Source organism: Nestor notabilis, unplaced genomic scaffold, assembly GCF_000696875.1.
Source record: "Nestor notabilis isolate BGI_N333 unplaced genomic scaffold, ASM69687v1 scaffold8700, whole genome shotgun sequence".
Lineage (NCBI taxonomy): Eukaryota > Metazoa > Chordata > Aves > Psittaciformes > Psittacidae > Nestor > Nestor notabilis.
The window spans coordinates 1-16,258 of record NW_009910606.1 but is presented as its reverse complement, the minus strand read 5'-3'; the positions used below and the strand labels follow the sequence as shown (position 1 = coordinate 16,258).

Here is a 16,258-nt window from a genome sequence, read left to right as displayed (position 1 = left end):
AATATGAATGTATACATAGCATTTTAAGTTAATTATATACACAGGAGAATAAGTATCTACAATGGCTGCTGAACTATTCCAGTTATACTGGCAACCTGACTTCAAAGTGCAGAAAATGTCATTAAAATCGTCATAATACTGGTGTTTACCATAACAGAGTCAAGAATAATACTGAGGTGCCCTCCATACCATTGGTTCATCTGTGTTCTTCTGGAACTGTACCAGTCGAACTCGTGTTACATTCTCCATATCCATATCACCGTTGGCGCTTTCTGGAGAATCCCCGTTTAGGTATGGAGAAGTGGGAGGAGGTGTAACTCTTAGCGCTTCATCACTGTAAACTTCATGTGCCACTACATCATGAGTTTGAAGTAAGGCCTAGAGGAGATTACAGCAACAAAATATCAGACTTCCATTATCTCTGATGTCACCCACTCATTTTTTGTACGTATTCTTGAAGCTTTTCAGAAATTAAAAGTAATTCAAGATATTTGTGCCTCACTGTCTATATAGGAACTTTTCCCTTAAAGGGGTTTAAGATAAACTTCAGCAGACTGCAAATGTATACACACACCCCATAGCCTTTAAAATCTGCATGAGCAAACCTGATTTTCTACTGTAGATGCCTCAATAAGAATGATGCTGCTTCCCTTTCCCCCATCTTCTTGGCACCTGCAAGGTGTCAGAATTGAGATATTTTTATTTATGTGCCTAGACACAGAACTAGGAAGCTACCTTTCTGAGCAAACTATTCTATAGTAATTACCCTAGTAAGATGGAAAGCTATTCAGATCCCGTGGTATTTTATTATCATTAAGACAGACTGTGCATCAGTTTTGTCTGAAAGAATGAGATACTGTTTTTTTGTTGTTTACCAGCATAATCACTTCCATATTCTCCCCTTCCTCTAGAGCACAGGCCCAGAACAACAACACTGTCTTCAGAATGCCTGATAAAAATTACCATCTAAACCAATAAACTGCTCAAATACTACTTTGTTGGGTTTATTCTGTTTCTTAATGTAGAGAATGGTACAGCATATAATTGATTAAATGTCATTTCACATCTGCATTCAATTCTTACTATTATAGCAAACTTGCTTCTGTCCAAAATCTAAATATGATTTATGCGTGAACATGCTAGTTCTACTCCTATACTATCGCATCAACAACCAGACATAGATCCTGCTTTTATACCCAAATTGTTATGTTTCTCAGATAAGGATTGGTAAATCAAGCCTCGTTCCTGCAGTATCTCCACAACACTAGAGTTAGCCACCACTGCAGTTAGAACCATGTATATTATAATTAACATCTTGTTAATTTTCATTTAAATGCCATAACTCTTAACTTACAAACCCCATCAATCTTGCAAGGCTTTAGATTGACATACAGAATTTATTTTGGTAAAGAAATCTGACTCTGCAACATCTTAGTCTTCAATTAAAATGTTGAAGTAGAACTTAAACTGGAAAAAAGTGATAAAAGATGTATTTCTAAACTAGAATCCAAGGCAGAAATGGGAGTTTCATGTCCTCTACATAATTCTGAATTTGTCCCCAAGGTAGGAATCCTAAAGTTATAAATGGTAATTTCATAAACAGTGTAAGTTCCTTTTCCTCAAATCAGTTTCAAACTATAGTTTGGAATTCAGCATTATAATGAGGGAATGGAATTCCCTAAATTAGCAAGGCTCTGCCCACATTCCTTCCTGTTTTTCTAGTGTTTTTCTAATGTCAAGCCCACCCACACAGATACTGTTTTTAGTTAAATACTAACCTGTAGCTGCATTTTCTGTTTTCACCTTATTTTGTCAACCGCTAAGCTCAAATTTGCAACAATTCCTCTGCATTAGTCTGTACTACTAAAGCAACATTTTGTATTAGAAATCTGGACCATACATGTAAGTTACAACACTTTAATTAAATAAATTCTTAATTTGATTTTTTTTAGTTAGGTGTAAACTTATGTGTGAATACTCCTACATAGGTCTAAACATTTATCTTATTTCTCATTCTAGCACCTGAAAACTGTTCGCAGTTGTCCCAGATAAGACAAGAGCGGCTGTGTGCAAACATGCCTTAGCTCTGGCCATCACAAGAAACATCCGTTCTAGGAGTGAGTGTGGTCTTGGCTTTGCACACAAGCACTCTTTAAGAGAGTAGGATAATCTTCTAGGCTTCCTTCAGCTCAATTGACTCAAAGCTACTCAACTTCATCCACCTGCCTGTATCTGTTATACTCTCAATGCTTCAACATTATGTTTTTTATGTAATTCAGGGCCTTACCTTTGTTTCACATCACATAATTGCCTTGCTTATACTATATTTTTAGCAATAATATACACTTTGCAAGAGGTTAAAATATGGTAGTTTGAAGATTTTTAAAGGTTCATAACTATACTAGATTATTTCTGAATGTGTTAACAAAAATTAACACAAATTCAGAAACACCAGATATTAAAATACAGCAAGCTCAATTTAAATATTTAAAACCTTTAATATAAAGACTGCTATTGGACTTAAAGGTACTAATTTTCATGCATTTCTGTTAAGTTTGATAACTTAGATTTTTTTTCCTGTCTCCTTTTCCTTCGCAAAACATCATAATCCCACTGAAAATTAAGTCTAGGGAGAACAACTGCTTTCCACTATATTGCAGGATCATTATCTGTAAAGAACAGCATAGGAAGGCACATGACGATGGCTAAAACTTCAATATGTAACTAAGTAAAATTCTCCCAGTACAGCAAACATTTCAATTGCTGCCACATACTAAACACACATAATAGAACCATTTGCAAATAAACCTGGCACGTTGGAAAAACGACTCAAAGTTGTGTAATGGAATAAAAGCTCCTTGAACACCACAAATGAAGTACTTGATAATCTTTTAAAGAATTCTTAAATTAATTATCTGCTGGAAGATCTCTATGCAAAATTTACATACGTTTGTTTAAATTGAAATGTTAAGCATGTACAGACTAAGTTAATAATTCACTCCTGTACCCATAAGGCACCCAAGGATAAAACAAAGCTAAAACAGGAAACTTTGAACTTGAAGATCTCAGTGCCCGTAAGAGTACTTAAAAATGCTTTATTTGCTTTGGTTCTGTAAAGGCCTATACAGAGTCTAAACCACGAACACTTTAAGTAAATGATTCAGACTATACTCCGTTGTCTTCTGATTAGATCTACACATTAGATAATAATATAAATAATAGTAAAACTATGTTATCATACAGGTGATAATACACATAATCCTTCTCACTCACCTTATTGCTTCGGTCTCCATGCTTCAGTCTCTGGTTAGCAACTTACTAACCAGAGTATTGCTCTGTACAATGCTTGGTAAACACATTGAGTGTAGGCTGACAATATTGTTTTATAAAATTATTTCCTTTCCTAATGGTATCTATTTTAAAGGCTTTGGCTCTGAAGGAAAGTTTGGCATGATACAGAATAATAACTTTGTAGGGTCTGCAACCTTGTAAGAGGTGTATCCAGAAGCAGGACTGGAATGCTGGGAGAGGATTGCCTCTGACATCTGGAGACTCTTTGGTCTTTGGTGTCTGCACCTTAAAAGTATGGTTCCATAGCCACAAATGCTGATTTAAAGGCTACTTCACATGCTTGTGCCATTCCTCCTTAACCTGGACTTTGTGTTTGCTCCCTTGCTTATTCTGGCTCTGGCAGCGCTCCAACTGTCCCTAAATCTTTTTGCTAAATAGATCATTGTTTTGTTGGGGCAGTTTTCTACTAGTTTGGCACAGTGCAGTAGCAAAGTGTAGTGCAAGGGTGTGGATGAAACACGTGGAGAGGGGATGTGACTACATCAACTAGCAGTTTAGCTTGGGATGCCACAGACTAATTTACTGAAATTATTCCTCATCAAAAATACTTATTATGGATTTGCAGCTTATTCCATATAAAAAAAAAGCCACCCTAACTTTTTATAAAATTGCAGCAAAAGAATTCTGATAGATGGTTTTATATTTAGGAAGATATCAGTTGGAAACAGAGATACCTATAAAAGATGATTTCCAGCTCACTTTTCCTATTGCTTGATTTGATACATGAATATTTTATATGCCACAATCATTTTTATTGATACCTACTCTGAAAATAATTAATACTTAAAAAACGTTCTCTCTCCACAGTGCCTAATGTTTTATCAAAACTGTGTGGTAATTATGCAAAAAAAAAAAAAAAAAAGGTAAATCAAATGAAAGTGAGAATATCAGAGAGTATTATTCTTGGGTTTTTAACTTCCCCGTTTGTTTTTTCCTAAGTATTTCTTACAATACAGCTAAGTACGATTCCACCTTGTTTTATGTTCTATTTCAAACAAGTATTCCTGTAAAATGTTCAACCAGATTTGTTACAGACTTCAGGATAGGTATCAAATCCAGGCAATAACATATCTGTGTTGCTAAGTACAACATCAGAAGCCAATGTCTGCATTAGCAATTAGTGTAACGAAATAGGAATGAATCGGCAAGTAAAGCAACTGGGTTAGCTGGGATGTGATGCACACACAGGACATGTTGCAGGAGTGATTACTTCTGACCAGCTTCTATCTTGCCCTGTGGACTGAATGCCCATCAGAAACTGGATTACACTGGCTTCTGGCATACATCTTTGAATTTTATTTTATCTGAAAAGAGTCTAGTTTGCATGCTCTGAGGCCTCCTTTACATGATACAAGACAAAGCATTGTAAGGCGACAACCAGGAGATTCACTTCAAAACACACTCATAATCTAATTTTAAGTACTAAAACAAATGCACCCAAGGTGACAGTGGCCATCAAAAGAACATGCTGGGACATGCAGGTATCCAGATTTAATCTTGTATCTGAATATGAGGTTGGTTTCAGCTCATTCTTTCCTGGAAATCAGGTTTATCCTTCAGACTTACTGTAATTCAGCTTTCAGGTGAGCAAATTCCACAAAGCTCCCTGCATATAATCCTTGTGTAAGGGAAAGTCAGATTCATGATTTTAAACTGACAATAGTGTAAAGCAGATTTAAGCAAACACTTTTATTTCCGAATTTATGAACTTCATCCACACCACAAACAGGAGAAATTCTTTAAGTAGTTTGAAAAGACTGGACTTCACTAACTTGAACCAAGTTATTAAGCAGTCACATCCCAGAACTTAGGACAATTACTGCCCATAACTCAGGTTTGTGAAACAGACAGAGTAGGAATTGATATGTAACTAGCTCGTAGAAGCTATTGATTTATAGTAAAATAATGCTGAATAAATACTTATTTTGCAATGAATTCATGCACTTTTATCCTAACAAGACCTTAGAAAAAAGAAAAATAAGGATCCCAGCTCTGCCTGTGGACAACCAAGAGGATTTGCTCTTCTTTCTAAGTGCAACACAGCTCTCCCAATGACAGTGAAATTGTTCCATAATTAGATTATTCCAAACTGCTGACAGTTTTCAGCACAGTAATGAGGACCAATAGTAGTAGTAACAGCAACTATTTTGCCAGACCAGCAGAAACATTTATGAATAGGTATATTGTATTATATGCAGTTTCATCACTTTCAGATTTTAGGGAGAACTTACCGAACTTAGGTTTTCTAATGTAAAGAATATTAAAAAAAAAATAAACCCAAGAAGAATAGCATTTGCTTACCATGAAATGAGGTTGTGTTAAAATACGCTTTAGCTCTTTTGCATCATTGTTCTCTGGGTAACATGAAATTTCTTCCAATACCTGCAAAATAAGCAGGAGAAATGCCCATAATAACTTTCTTTTAAATAAAGCTATTAGTCAAACAAATGAAAACCCTCACTGATCAGTCAGAATATCTGTAAGAATATACAAAAGAATATTTTTGACAGGAGAGCACTTAGGAGAATGTGCTCCTCCCAAGAGAATAAAATACCTCATTTCAATTTTCTTTCTGAGAGAGATTAAAGCAGAAATTTGAAAGAAACAGTCGCTCTTTATTCAATTGACAGTATTCCTCCAACTGCTAAATACATGGAAACAGCAATGAAGCGCTAATAGGAGACACACATCACCACCACCAATTGCTACTTTCACACATGGTTCTCAATTTATTAAAATAATCTGTTTAAAAGCAGAATTAAAAAGACTCATAAAACCTTCTCTCCACAAATTAAATTGCTAAAAGACATCAAGTGTAGGTAGTCCATCTGCTATCCCACCTCCAAGCTCCAGATTTTATAAAATCAGAGCCATAATTCAGCTTATTGCTGGGGGAAGGAAGAGGAAGTAAATAAGCTTTAACCCATTTGCCTGCAACCTGATACATCTTTACTTTCACGTGCAACTACTTGGAAAACAAAAGCAGAGTATTTTGCTTCTGGAAGCACCTTCCAGGATTAACTGCCAGAAAATTTTGCAGAATAGGATTTCTGGGTGTCTATCAATCAGTGTGACTTCAGTTACTACACATTGTTTTAAAGTCTTCCTGTTCATTCTGTTTTAATAGAACTATAAACCCTATGACACTACCCTTAAGAACTGCACTTATTTATACTGATAATATATAATACAGCTATTTTGCTTTTACTACTTGTCATAAATAAAATACTGTCTGTCAGGTATACTTACAAACATTGTGTATCTTTGGTCAAATTGGTCACCTTCATTGCATTTCTAGGTCTGCTCTTCTTAAAACTGTCTATGACAAACTTAGTTTTTGAATTTAAAGAGCTGATACCTAGAAATGTATTTTTTTTTGTGACTTAATCATATAAAAATGAAACTTCTGCAGATAAAAACTCCGAACATTAAAGATACCGCATTTACCCAACAGGAGTATTCCTTTTACTACTGCTATTGTTGCAGCAAAGGTTAAATGATGAAACTGAGTAATGTATGTAACACAGATATAATTCAATTACGCATGTTTACGTAACTTAAGCAAGCAACAGTAGAATTCAGAAATAATTCAGATTATACAACAAAATATGTATCAGTGTCTTAATGAAGTAAAAATGTTCCACTTTAAATACAATGAAACTTTCAAAGTAAAAGAATATATTTTATAGCCATTACCTCTTTGGCTCTCTGTACAGCATCACTTGGAGGATTCCTGATTTGTGGCGAAGATTTTGTGTTTATTTTATCATAAAGCTGAAATAACAGGAAAACAAACTTTTGAAATCATATGCTACTTAACATAAAGTAATGATGAGTGCTAACAATAGTCTGCTTATGTTACCAAAATTAAGACGACTGTTAAACTGCATGAGCCACAGATGTTTTATATACAAAATCTAGCAGCTCAGGGTTTTGGCTTTTCATTTTTAAACATTTCCAGATTCAAACAGTGCCATAGATTCAGAGTTCATAGGATGACATGGGAAAGTTCAAGAGGTTAAGGGATTCTGCAAACCTCCCATGCTTTTTCCACAGATTTACAGAAACTATAATCTTCTACTAGAAGTGATCCTATGAATCTCAAATAAATGCTGTAAGCCATACATTCTGCTATAAAGTCCAATGAATCTGCATATCCCACTTGTCTCAATAAATCAAATCATCAAACATTCCAAACGGTAATTTAAATAAACCTCAGAATATGGGAAAATGCTCTTGAAGATAGAAGGCTACAAAAGCCAAAATCTTAGAAGAGAAATCCAAAACTTCCCAAGGAGTGCTCACAAAAAAAAAGTACTGTTATTTTTACTAGGATTTCCTATTGGACAGAAGAATGCCAAACTATTTAAATAGGAAATTGTAAACCTTCCAGGTTAATTGGTTTGAAAAACTTTTAGAACCCTACAACTATGCAAAATATAATAGGAGAAAGATCTGTCTTCAGTTTCAAATTAGAGGTAGATATTACAGGCTTTCTTTCACACAAACCTAACGGACTGTGTATATTTTAAAGGAATAAATGATACTTAAGAACAAAAAGGCATTGCTATAAGTACTATTTTCAAATAAAAATTTTTTGGCTTACTTTTCAAATGATATGAAGATGAACATGCCTGTACTTATTCCTATTGATGTTAGATGACTTCTTTGAAATGTAAGACAGAAAAAAGGTATAAATAACTATTTTTAGGATATTAGAGAATTTTTTATCACAGTGAGGGTTGTGAAACTCTGCAACAAATTGCCCAAGGAAGTTGTGGAGTCTCTTAACTTTGGAAATACTCAAAATTTGACTGAAATTCAAAATAGTGTACATAAACAAATATTCAAAATACACAAGGGACTCTTAGCACCTTTGGCATTCCTAACACTGTAAAGAATGAGTTGATAAGTACACCCCTTTTAGGTGGCTCAGCAAGGGCTGCTCAGGAGCTTGCATGGAGAAGCTTCCAGTTGCATGGGTTGGCTGAGGACGACCTCGGTTATTTGAAAAAGGGAATCTTGTCATGCTGCAGAAGTGCTCTTTTGTATTTCTCATGTGAAATACCATTCAGTTTTAGAACAGAAGCAAATTGCAATAAATGCAATCAAATAGCATCATCATAATTTTCCTCGTGCTCTTTAACAATCTATTCCACATGCTGAACATTTCAAGTCCATATGCAAAAAGGAAAGAGGAAAATTAGAAAAGCCAAGCTAAATCAGTTTCTTCCACATTCAACAACTTCACCTTGTGCTGCCAAAATACTTAACAGTTCAAGCAGCCTTGACCACTGGTGAAGTCTTTATATTACAAGCTTTCTGCTACCTTATAGTTCAGAAGCCATTTTAGCTGTGTACATAATTATTTGGTTTTTCCTTTTCTTGAATAAGTAAACAAAACATACCCAAACTCCAGCAACTCCAAATTATTAACACATTCATACACCTGTTACAAAACTGCATTAAGTACTGTGTACTAAGTACAGTAGAAGCTGAGACCCAACACGAATACTACTAAGTGTATTTTTCTAAGAGTCACACATACATCCTATTTAATGAAATTACAGAAATTACAGAAGAGATTAATGAAATTACAGAAAAGTTAGCATGAAAATATCTTTATTAGTTATTTCTAGCAATTGTTTAAAAGCTAAGTTGCTGAAGTTGCTGATGATTCAAATCGCTGCTATTGCGATTCAAAAGAACCGGCAGTTTACAGAAACAATTTTTTTCTTGCTATCATGGGAGAGTTATCTTCTGAGACTAGGAAGGAGGCGGAAAGGAAAGTAGAAAGCAGTGCCTCTAAGAATGTTTAGAAAAAAATCAAGGCAAAGTTCAAACTAAACAAGGGTGCATTTATTTTCTCATGCTTAGGCATGGCACTTAAATTTCATCTTCCAGGAATGCTACTCACTGAGATTTACTTCCAAAGCATCGAACTATTAGGAGGGACTCTGACAGTACTTAAAAGAAAAACCTTCATGTCTGCATTAAGGCTTAAAGCCTATATACTACCCAAGACACAGGATACATTCATTGTTTCTGGAGGTAGAAGACAGCCTCAATTAGAGAAAAGATGTATTTTCAGTAGCTTCCCTAGCACAAGCAGATCTCTTCTAGAGCATCTTGTTAGGTACTTTACCTCCAAAGCTTATTACAATGGAAGGCACTTGTTCCAGAGTCTAACAGAAACACCATACAAACAGCCTACACCACATTACATTTACCCTGAGTATAGTGTGTTTTTCTCTAAAGTTCTGTCCAATCTTAACTCTAAAAACCAAGAAGGAAACAAAACACACAATAAATCTCAAAAGAAACTTGGAACTTCTCCAACTTGAAATGCATATTTAAATGGTAAATACCTAATTAAAACCAGTGACGTGGTTGAAATGGTATACTCTAATTCAAATCAGTTCATGAAGTTTTTAGCTTACAACCAAGATATAGCTTTAAAAACATAGGAAGTAATAGTACGTAAACCCAGAAAAAAGGAAGTATTAGTACCTCTTAGTGTTTGCTTTATATGTTAATTTTTTTTCAAGATACCACTTCAGCAATGCTTTCACAGAATTTTTTTTTGGTATTAAAATAAATTGGGTTCTAAACTGCCTTGTTTGGTATGTACTCATATAAACAGAAGGACACATCCAGGATATTATTCTGTGTCTCTCGTTTCCAATTTTAGTAATTGTATGTGCAGTCTGAACAGAAGTTTTTAGTGTTACGAACTCTATTTTAAAAAACACTATAAAAATAATTAGTCTTTACTGGTTACAGAAGATGATTAGAAGCTTTCTGTCAGAACAGCAGAATCTGGCAAGTGAAGCAAAGCTTATGCTATGCTTTAATGCACCAGAACTGGTGAAGCAGTCCTACTTTCTTTGCAATCTTTTAAAATATTTTCGCACTTAAACAACAGCTATAGCAGAAGCAATTAAGAAAAAGAAATGTGCAGCTCTATAATTAGACTCTGAAGGCACCTGAATTTAGAAGTTTCATTTAGACACATCAAGAAGAATATTTGTTCCCTTGGACATAAGAATCTAACACACCTTTAAATGAATGTTTTACAAAATGTTTAAGAAAACTGAATGAAATCTGTTTGCACACATTGTAGATTGAAGTAAACATTAATGACAATTACAGCCAAGCCTTATATACTCCTTTGGTATAGAACATATTAACATGTGCAGTTAGCTACACTGTTTTAATCACAGAAAACCAGCCTGTTTACAAAGCTGCTGTTTTTCAGCAGCTTTGCAACTTCAAGTCCTTCAGGGAACATGCCAAAGGTGGTTTCTTATGGAACAGAATAAACTGGTTCATTCTTCACTGTCTTCAACAGAATGTTTTTCTATGTAATACCAACAGATGTTCAGTGAGGTAAAATCTGTATGTGCCCTAATGATGGTCTTTCTTTTTCCTGGGATGCTTTTATTTTCCAGAAAATAACTCTGCCCCTCACTCCAGCAGCCCAATCTCCAACAATTTCACTGAGCAGTAAGCATAAACATAACTGAAAATTTCTAATAATAATTAACAATAATTTTTAAAATGCCATAGCAATTCTAATATGTAGAATTTCAAGACTTCTGAATATTTTGCTCTTCAGTCTTACTTCTTAGCACCAGTTCTGCATTTGCTATACAGAAAATCAGAAAAGAGCTTGCTATAGGAAAGCTTAACAATCACAATGGATATATGTTAACAAAACTTGAAATAACAAACACTAATTGACATTATAGCTAATTAATAGACTAGTACTGCTTCTTAAAAAGACATGTTTTGCTTAGTTTTTGCATGCTAGAACACAAATAATATGAAAAGAATACCCACAACAAGTCAAGTCGTGTCACTATCAGTTGCCCAGCTTCGTAGGAGTTGAGACTTTTTGTCTTCTATCTGTATAAAGGGAACTCTTCTGATATTTGAAAGCAGACAGCTCAAAGCCTAAGCCACAGTCAGGCAGGAGAGACAAAACAACAAACTCGTCTCTTCTGACTAGTTTTTCAGATGTGCAGAAATTCCTTTTTAACTATTTCCTGTAAGAGGAGTCAGAATACTGCCCAAACACAACCCCATTCAATGTCACACTGACAAATTTAGATACATCACAACTAGGAGAAATTTAGCCTTACTGTCTGGTCGAATCTTTAATGTAATCAAAGTTAGATCACACAGTGAAATCCGTAAGTATTTTATCCAAAATCTGGACGTTACTGTGATGCAAAAGAGAAACTTTTGTTAAAACAAGAGCTACTGAACTGCTAGAGCATAAAACCCCATGATCTTTCAACTCAGATACACATTTTGTGAGGATTCCGTTCTAATTTGGACAGATAGATATTGGGTTGCCAAAGTCAAGTATGTTCATCTCCAAATTGAGACTTCTAAAAATAATCATTAAAACGTGTAATTATATATTTCATTTTTGCTTTCTGAACAATATAAATATATACAATACAGTGATACTAGAGGACCGTTTTTAATCACTTTTAGGTTTTGTACCATCTAAAAATTCTTGGGTGGAGATGCTGCCCCTTGCACAGCAACCTTTACTAACAAATAGGCTTGCTGCTTTGTTATCTTTCATAGCTCCCTGTCATGGAGCTCCATTTACTCCAGAGGTTTCATGTGCTGCAAGTCTGAAAGAAATCCACAACCTACTGAATGAAATAATATTCACAAGCAGCAATATCAAAGAAATGCTAAAATTAAAAAGCCAATTAGATAATTGATAGACAACCTCATTCTTTCTTCTGCCAGTTCTGCTTCACTTCTTGTCTGTGCAAAACATTGTAACCTTCCTACCTGCGCCTCTTTCCTTTTTTGGAGAAACATCCCTGAAGGTAACAATTCCTACTGAAAAACACACTGAGTAACAAGGTCACAGTCAGCAGGGGCTTTATCTTCAACTTTGTTTAAAGACAGTTTTTTCATTTAAATCTCCTGTTTTTCATTTTTCAGGTCTGTGTCTGAAGCTCACTGTTACCATTTCAGCATCAGTGACCTAACATTCATTTATAATGCATGTTGTATTTCTACAGCACACACTGCAATCCCATCTTGTATGAAAGTTTGAAACATCTTTAAGACTTTGTTTTCTAGAGTCTAGAGCATTACAGGTTTAAACCCTCCACAGCTTCAAACTTCTTTGTGTGATGCACTTACCATAGGAGTACAATCAACCTTTGCATTCAAGTTCTTTACACTGTGAAATGCTGTGCAGTGAAACAGTGAACAAAGCTACTTCAACAGGTTTCAGGAAGTAGTTTATCTGCTAAAATGAAGACTCCCTGACACAGTATTCATAGAACAAGACAGTCTGAATCAGTACATTAATTCTGTCTAAACAGACAAATATTTGCTTCTGTCATGCCACAGAACCGACAGCTGCCATCACTACAGCTTGTTAATTCAGGCACTCAGACTTTCAGTAACCCTGACAGAGGTTGTGTTTATTTGAAATACTCATTCGTCCTACATATTCACATTCATGCAACATATGAATTATGCTTTATGTAAAAAAGATATCTTATAGTAGCAAAGAGAACTCTGAACTTCACTTTAATTTTGATTATTTATGTGATAGAACTGGAATATGCATATTCTTAAGTTTTAGAGGAACTTTTATCTGCAAAATGGAGGCCAATTGTAATTTGCTTTTAAAAGTCATCTGTAGTCTTACATATTCATAATGTGTTACTTGTAGAACAGAGTTAATACTTGCTGCTGCCTGTGTCAGAAATGAACCAGATTTTCTTATGTCTTTACCTACAACAACAGGTAAGAAAAAAATTATGCCAGGTAAAGTCAATCAACACCATGGAATTTTAACTTCAAGCTGCTTCCCTTTTTTTGGGACCATCCCACATTTGGGCTTCTTCACTTGTTTTATTTTAGATCAAGAACTTAACTTTTGGGCAGAAGAAGAGAAGAAAGGAAACCCAACCAAATCGAGCCAAACATCTTTCTCTGTGTATTAGTTCAATTCCCACTACACATGATTGCAAACAATGTGACAACAAACACTGCCAGAACAGCATTTCAGTAAAGCACAAATGATCAAGGTTCATTCTACTGAGGACGAATATAAATTAAAGGACAGAAGGTGATAGATATATTATCTGTTTGATAAAGGTGGAACCCTGAAATAATCGTAGGCTTCTTTTCAGGGGGAAAACACATCCCCCCCAATCCCAAAGAAGTGCACAGCCAAAGAATTATGTATGTATTGCTTCCATAGTAATCCAAGGAGTAAAAAGAAACTCAAAAATAAATCCTCCTCATTGCCTTCACAGAGTCTGTGTATTGGTAGCAATTTGGTTACTTAACAGTGTCCTTGTTTCTGCTAGGATAGAGTTAATTTTCTTCCTAGTAGCTGGTACAGTGCTGTGTTTTTGCTTTAGTCTAAGAGCAATGCTGATAACACACCAATGTTTTAGTTGTCACTAAGTAATGTTTACTCTAAATCAAGGACTTTTCAGTCTCTCATGCTCTGCCAGTGAGGAGCTGCACAAGAAGCCAGGTGGGAGCACAGCCAGGACACCTGACCCAAACTAGCCAAAGGGGTATTCCATACCGTAGTGTATCATGCTCAGTAGAGAAACTGGGCGGAGTTTACCAGGAGCTGCCAACTGCTGCTTGGGGATGGAATGGGCATTGGTCAGTGGGTGATGAGCATCACTTGGGTGATTGTGCACCACTTGGGTTTCATTCCTCTCTCTCTTTTTCCTATTATTATTGCTATTATATTTTACTTTATTTCAATTATTAAACTGTTCTAATCTCAACCTGCAGGTTTTACCTTTCTCTGATTCTCCTCCCCATGCCACCAGGGAGCAGGTAAGGCGGTGGTGAAGTGAGTAAGTGAGCAGCTGCACGGTACTTGGTTGCTGGCAGGGGTTAAACCATGACAGACAGTTGGAAGGAAAGCATACAGTCCTTTGCCAGTGTTGGCAATAGGCAAAGATGCCAAGTGGCATTACATACATTACCACTCAATATTTTATCACCCAAATCTTGCATTGAAAGGTTAAGGTACAGGGCACTGCTTTTTATTTTTTTTTTCATTCTGTTATGTAGCTAAATGTTGGGATATCTGTTGTATCTATCTTGATCAAAACCTTGAAAAGTGAAAATGTATCCAAGTTTAAATTCTCTCAAAAGGTTACAATCCTGTAGTGAAACTGCAGGCAGTTGTGAACCGTGGGAAATTCACACAAAGTTCAATCTGAAACTAAGACTATACAAATCTGTGCAGCTCAATACTCCACATTCACTGCGCTTACATATGTGGGTGTAGCCATTTTTCAACTGTAGTTCTTATACTGCTAGTTTGGACAAGCAGCAATTTTAGCTTTTAAAATGACAAAGGAAATATTTCTACTTCTGCATAATACGTGGCACATTGCTTTTTACAGTATTCAATAAAAAGTAAAATATTTTCACAGTTTGTTCTAGATCAATCTTAGATCTAATTTTATTTTTTAAACTGATTGATAGAGTTAAAAGCAGATTCAAAGACACACGCTTATACTGGTTCAGACCTCATGGTCACGTGTCAAAATGTTCAGTAGTATCTGACTTGTATGTTTTATTTCTTTGCAAGGGACTAACTTTTAACCTTCAGCCTACATGAGCTATGAACAGATTTTAGCTGTATTGTAGAATGTATACCTTTTTAGCAGAAACTACCATGTGCTATACACTTATCCTGTAAATTCAAATCCTTCACACTTCAGAGGTAAAAGAGCTAAGGACAATAGTCTCACAGAATAAACTGCAGGAGGTGTGTGGGGCTTTTTTCCACAATCATCCTTGTAAATTGTGCCAAGAAGGTGATTCTTTTTCTTTTTGTGTCATAGATGTATCAATAATGAACCATTATGTTACTCCTCACAATCACACAGGACATTATTTCCTTCTGTTTAATTTCAGGTGTCCTAAATGCCTCATTCATGTGTAAGAAATCCAGACTCCAGTATTTGACATTATATTTCATTATAAATTAGGACTTTAACTTAGTAATTTATCTTATATTTTAAGAAAAGGCCTATATTAATAACCATCATAAAAATTCTATTGACTGTAAGCGGTGCAGTTCTCAACAAGTGGTAGCAGATGTTAAAAGATACACCAGACAGTACATGTACATAGCTTGCCAAAGAGGATGAGGTTGCAATTTAGCAAAATTCTAAATCATATGTGATACATGTAGGTAAACATATGTTCTCTCAAATTGGAAAGTGTGGTAAGCAAAGCCTGGGCTTGAATAATCTTAAATGAATACATAGTACACGTTAAAATCATAGTGACAAAACAAAAAACTATTTAGATTTAAGAAGACTTAAACAGTTTCTGCTGCCATGAGCTGACTGCAGATATCCAGGATACCCTTCAGTTCTCCACTGTACACTACAGGACATCTTCATTATGCCATTGAATCTTTTTCTATTTCAGGAACTGTGCCACAAGTCCCTCCAGCCAATTTTTCCTAGGGTGTGTGTGTGTGTGTGTGTGTGTGAACTCCATTCCTACATCATAACCCAGATTTTTCTCTATTCACATTGCAAACATTTTAACTTCTTCTGGAAAATTAAAAGAAGTAAAACTAGGATGAGATAAAGGTACTGTTTTGCACATTGCAGTACCAAGAAAATTAGCACAGCAACACAATGAAATTCAGTGGTCCCAGTAAAAAAACTCCAGTCTCATTCTGGAATGTAGCAAAAGTACTGTTGTGAAAAGCATAGGCTTAAATTGTTATTTCACTATGTACTTTATCATATTTGTAATATCAAGGACACAAAAATTCCGTTATTTCAATAACATATTCATGTAATTTCTTTTGCTGCATCAGATTGCATGCAGAGAGTTGTGGTCAATGGTTCAATGTCCA

General features: G+C 35.3%; 1 protein-coding gene across 1 annotated transcript in view; it reads right to left on the bottom strand.

The window, feature by feature from the left end:
* Positions 1-7,122, bottom strand: part of LOC104402893 (peripheral plasma membrane protein CASK) — a gene marked incomplete at its 5' end in the record, with an annotated part of 45,539 nt that extends 38,417 nt beyond the window's left edge. Inside the window, 3 exons of the mRNA XM_010010887.1 lie at positions 190-378; positions 5,653-5,733; positions 7,048-7,122. Of these exons, the coding sequence (XP_010009189.1) occupies positions 190-378; positions 5,653-5,733; positions 7,048-7,122 (345 nt within the window). The remainder of the gene's footprint in view (positions 1-189; positions 379-5,652; positions 5,734-7,047) is intronic.
* Between the last annotated feature and the right edge of the window lie 9,136 nt (positions 7,123-16,258).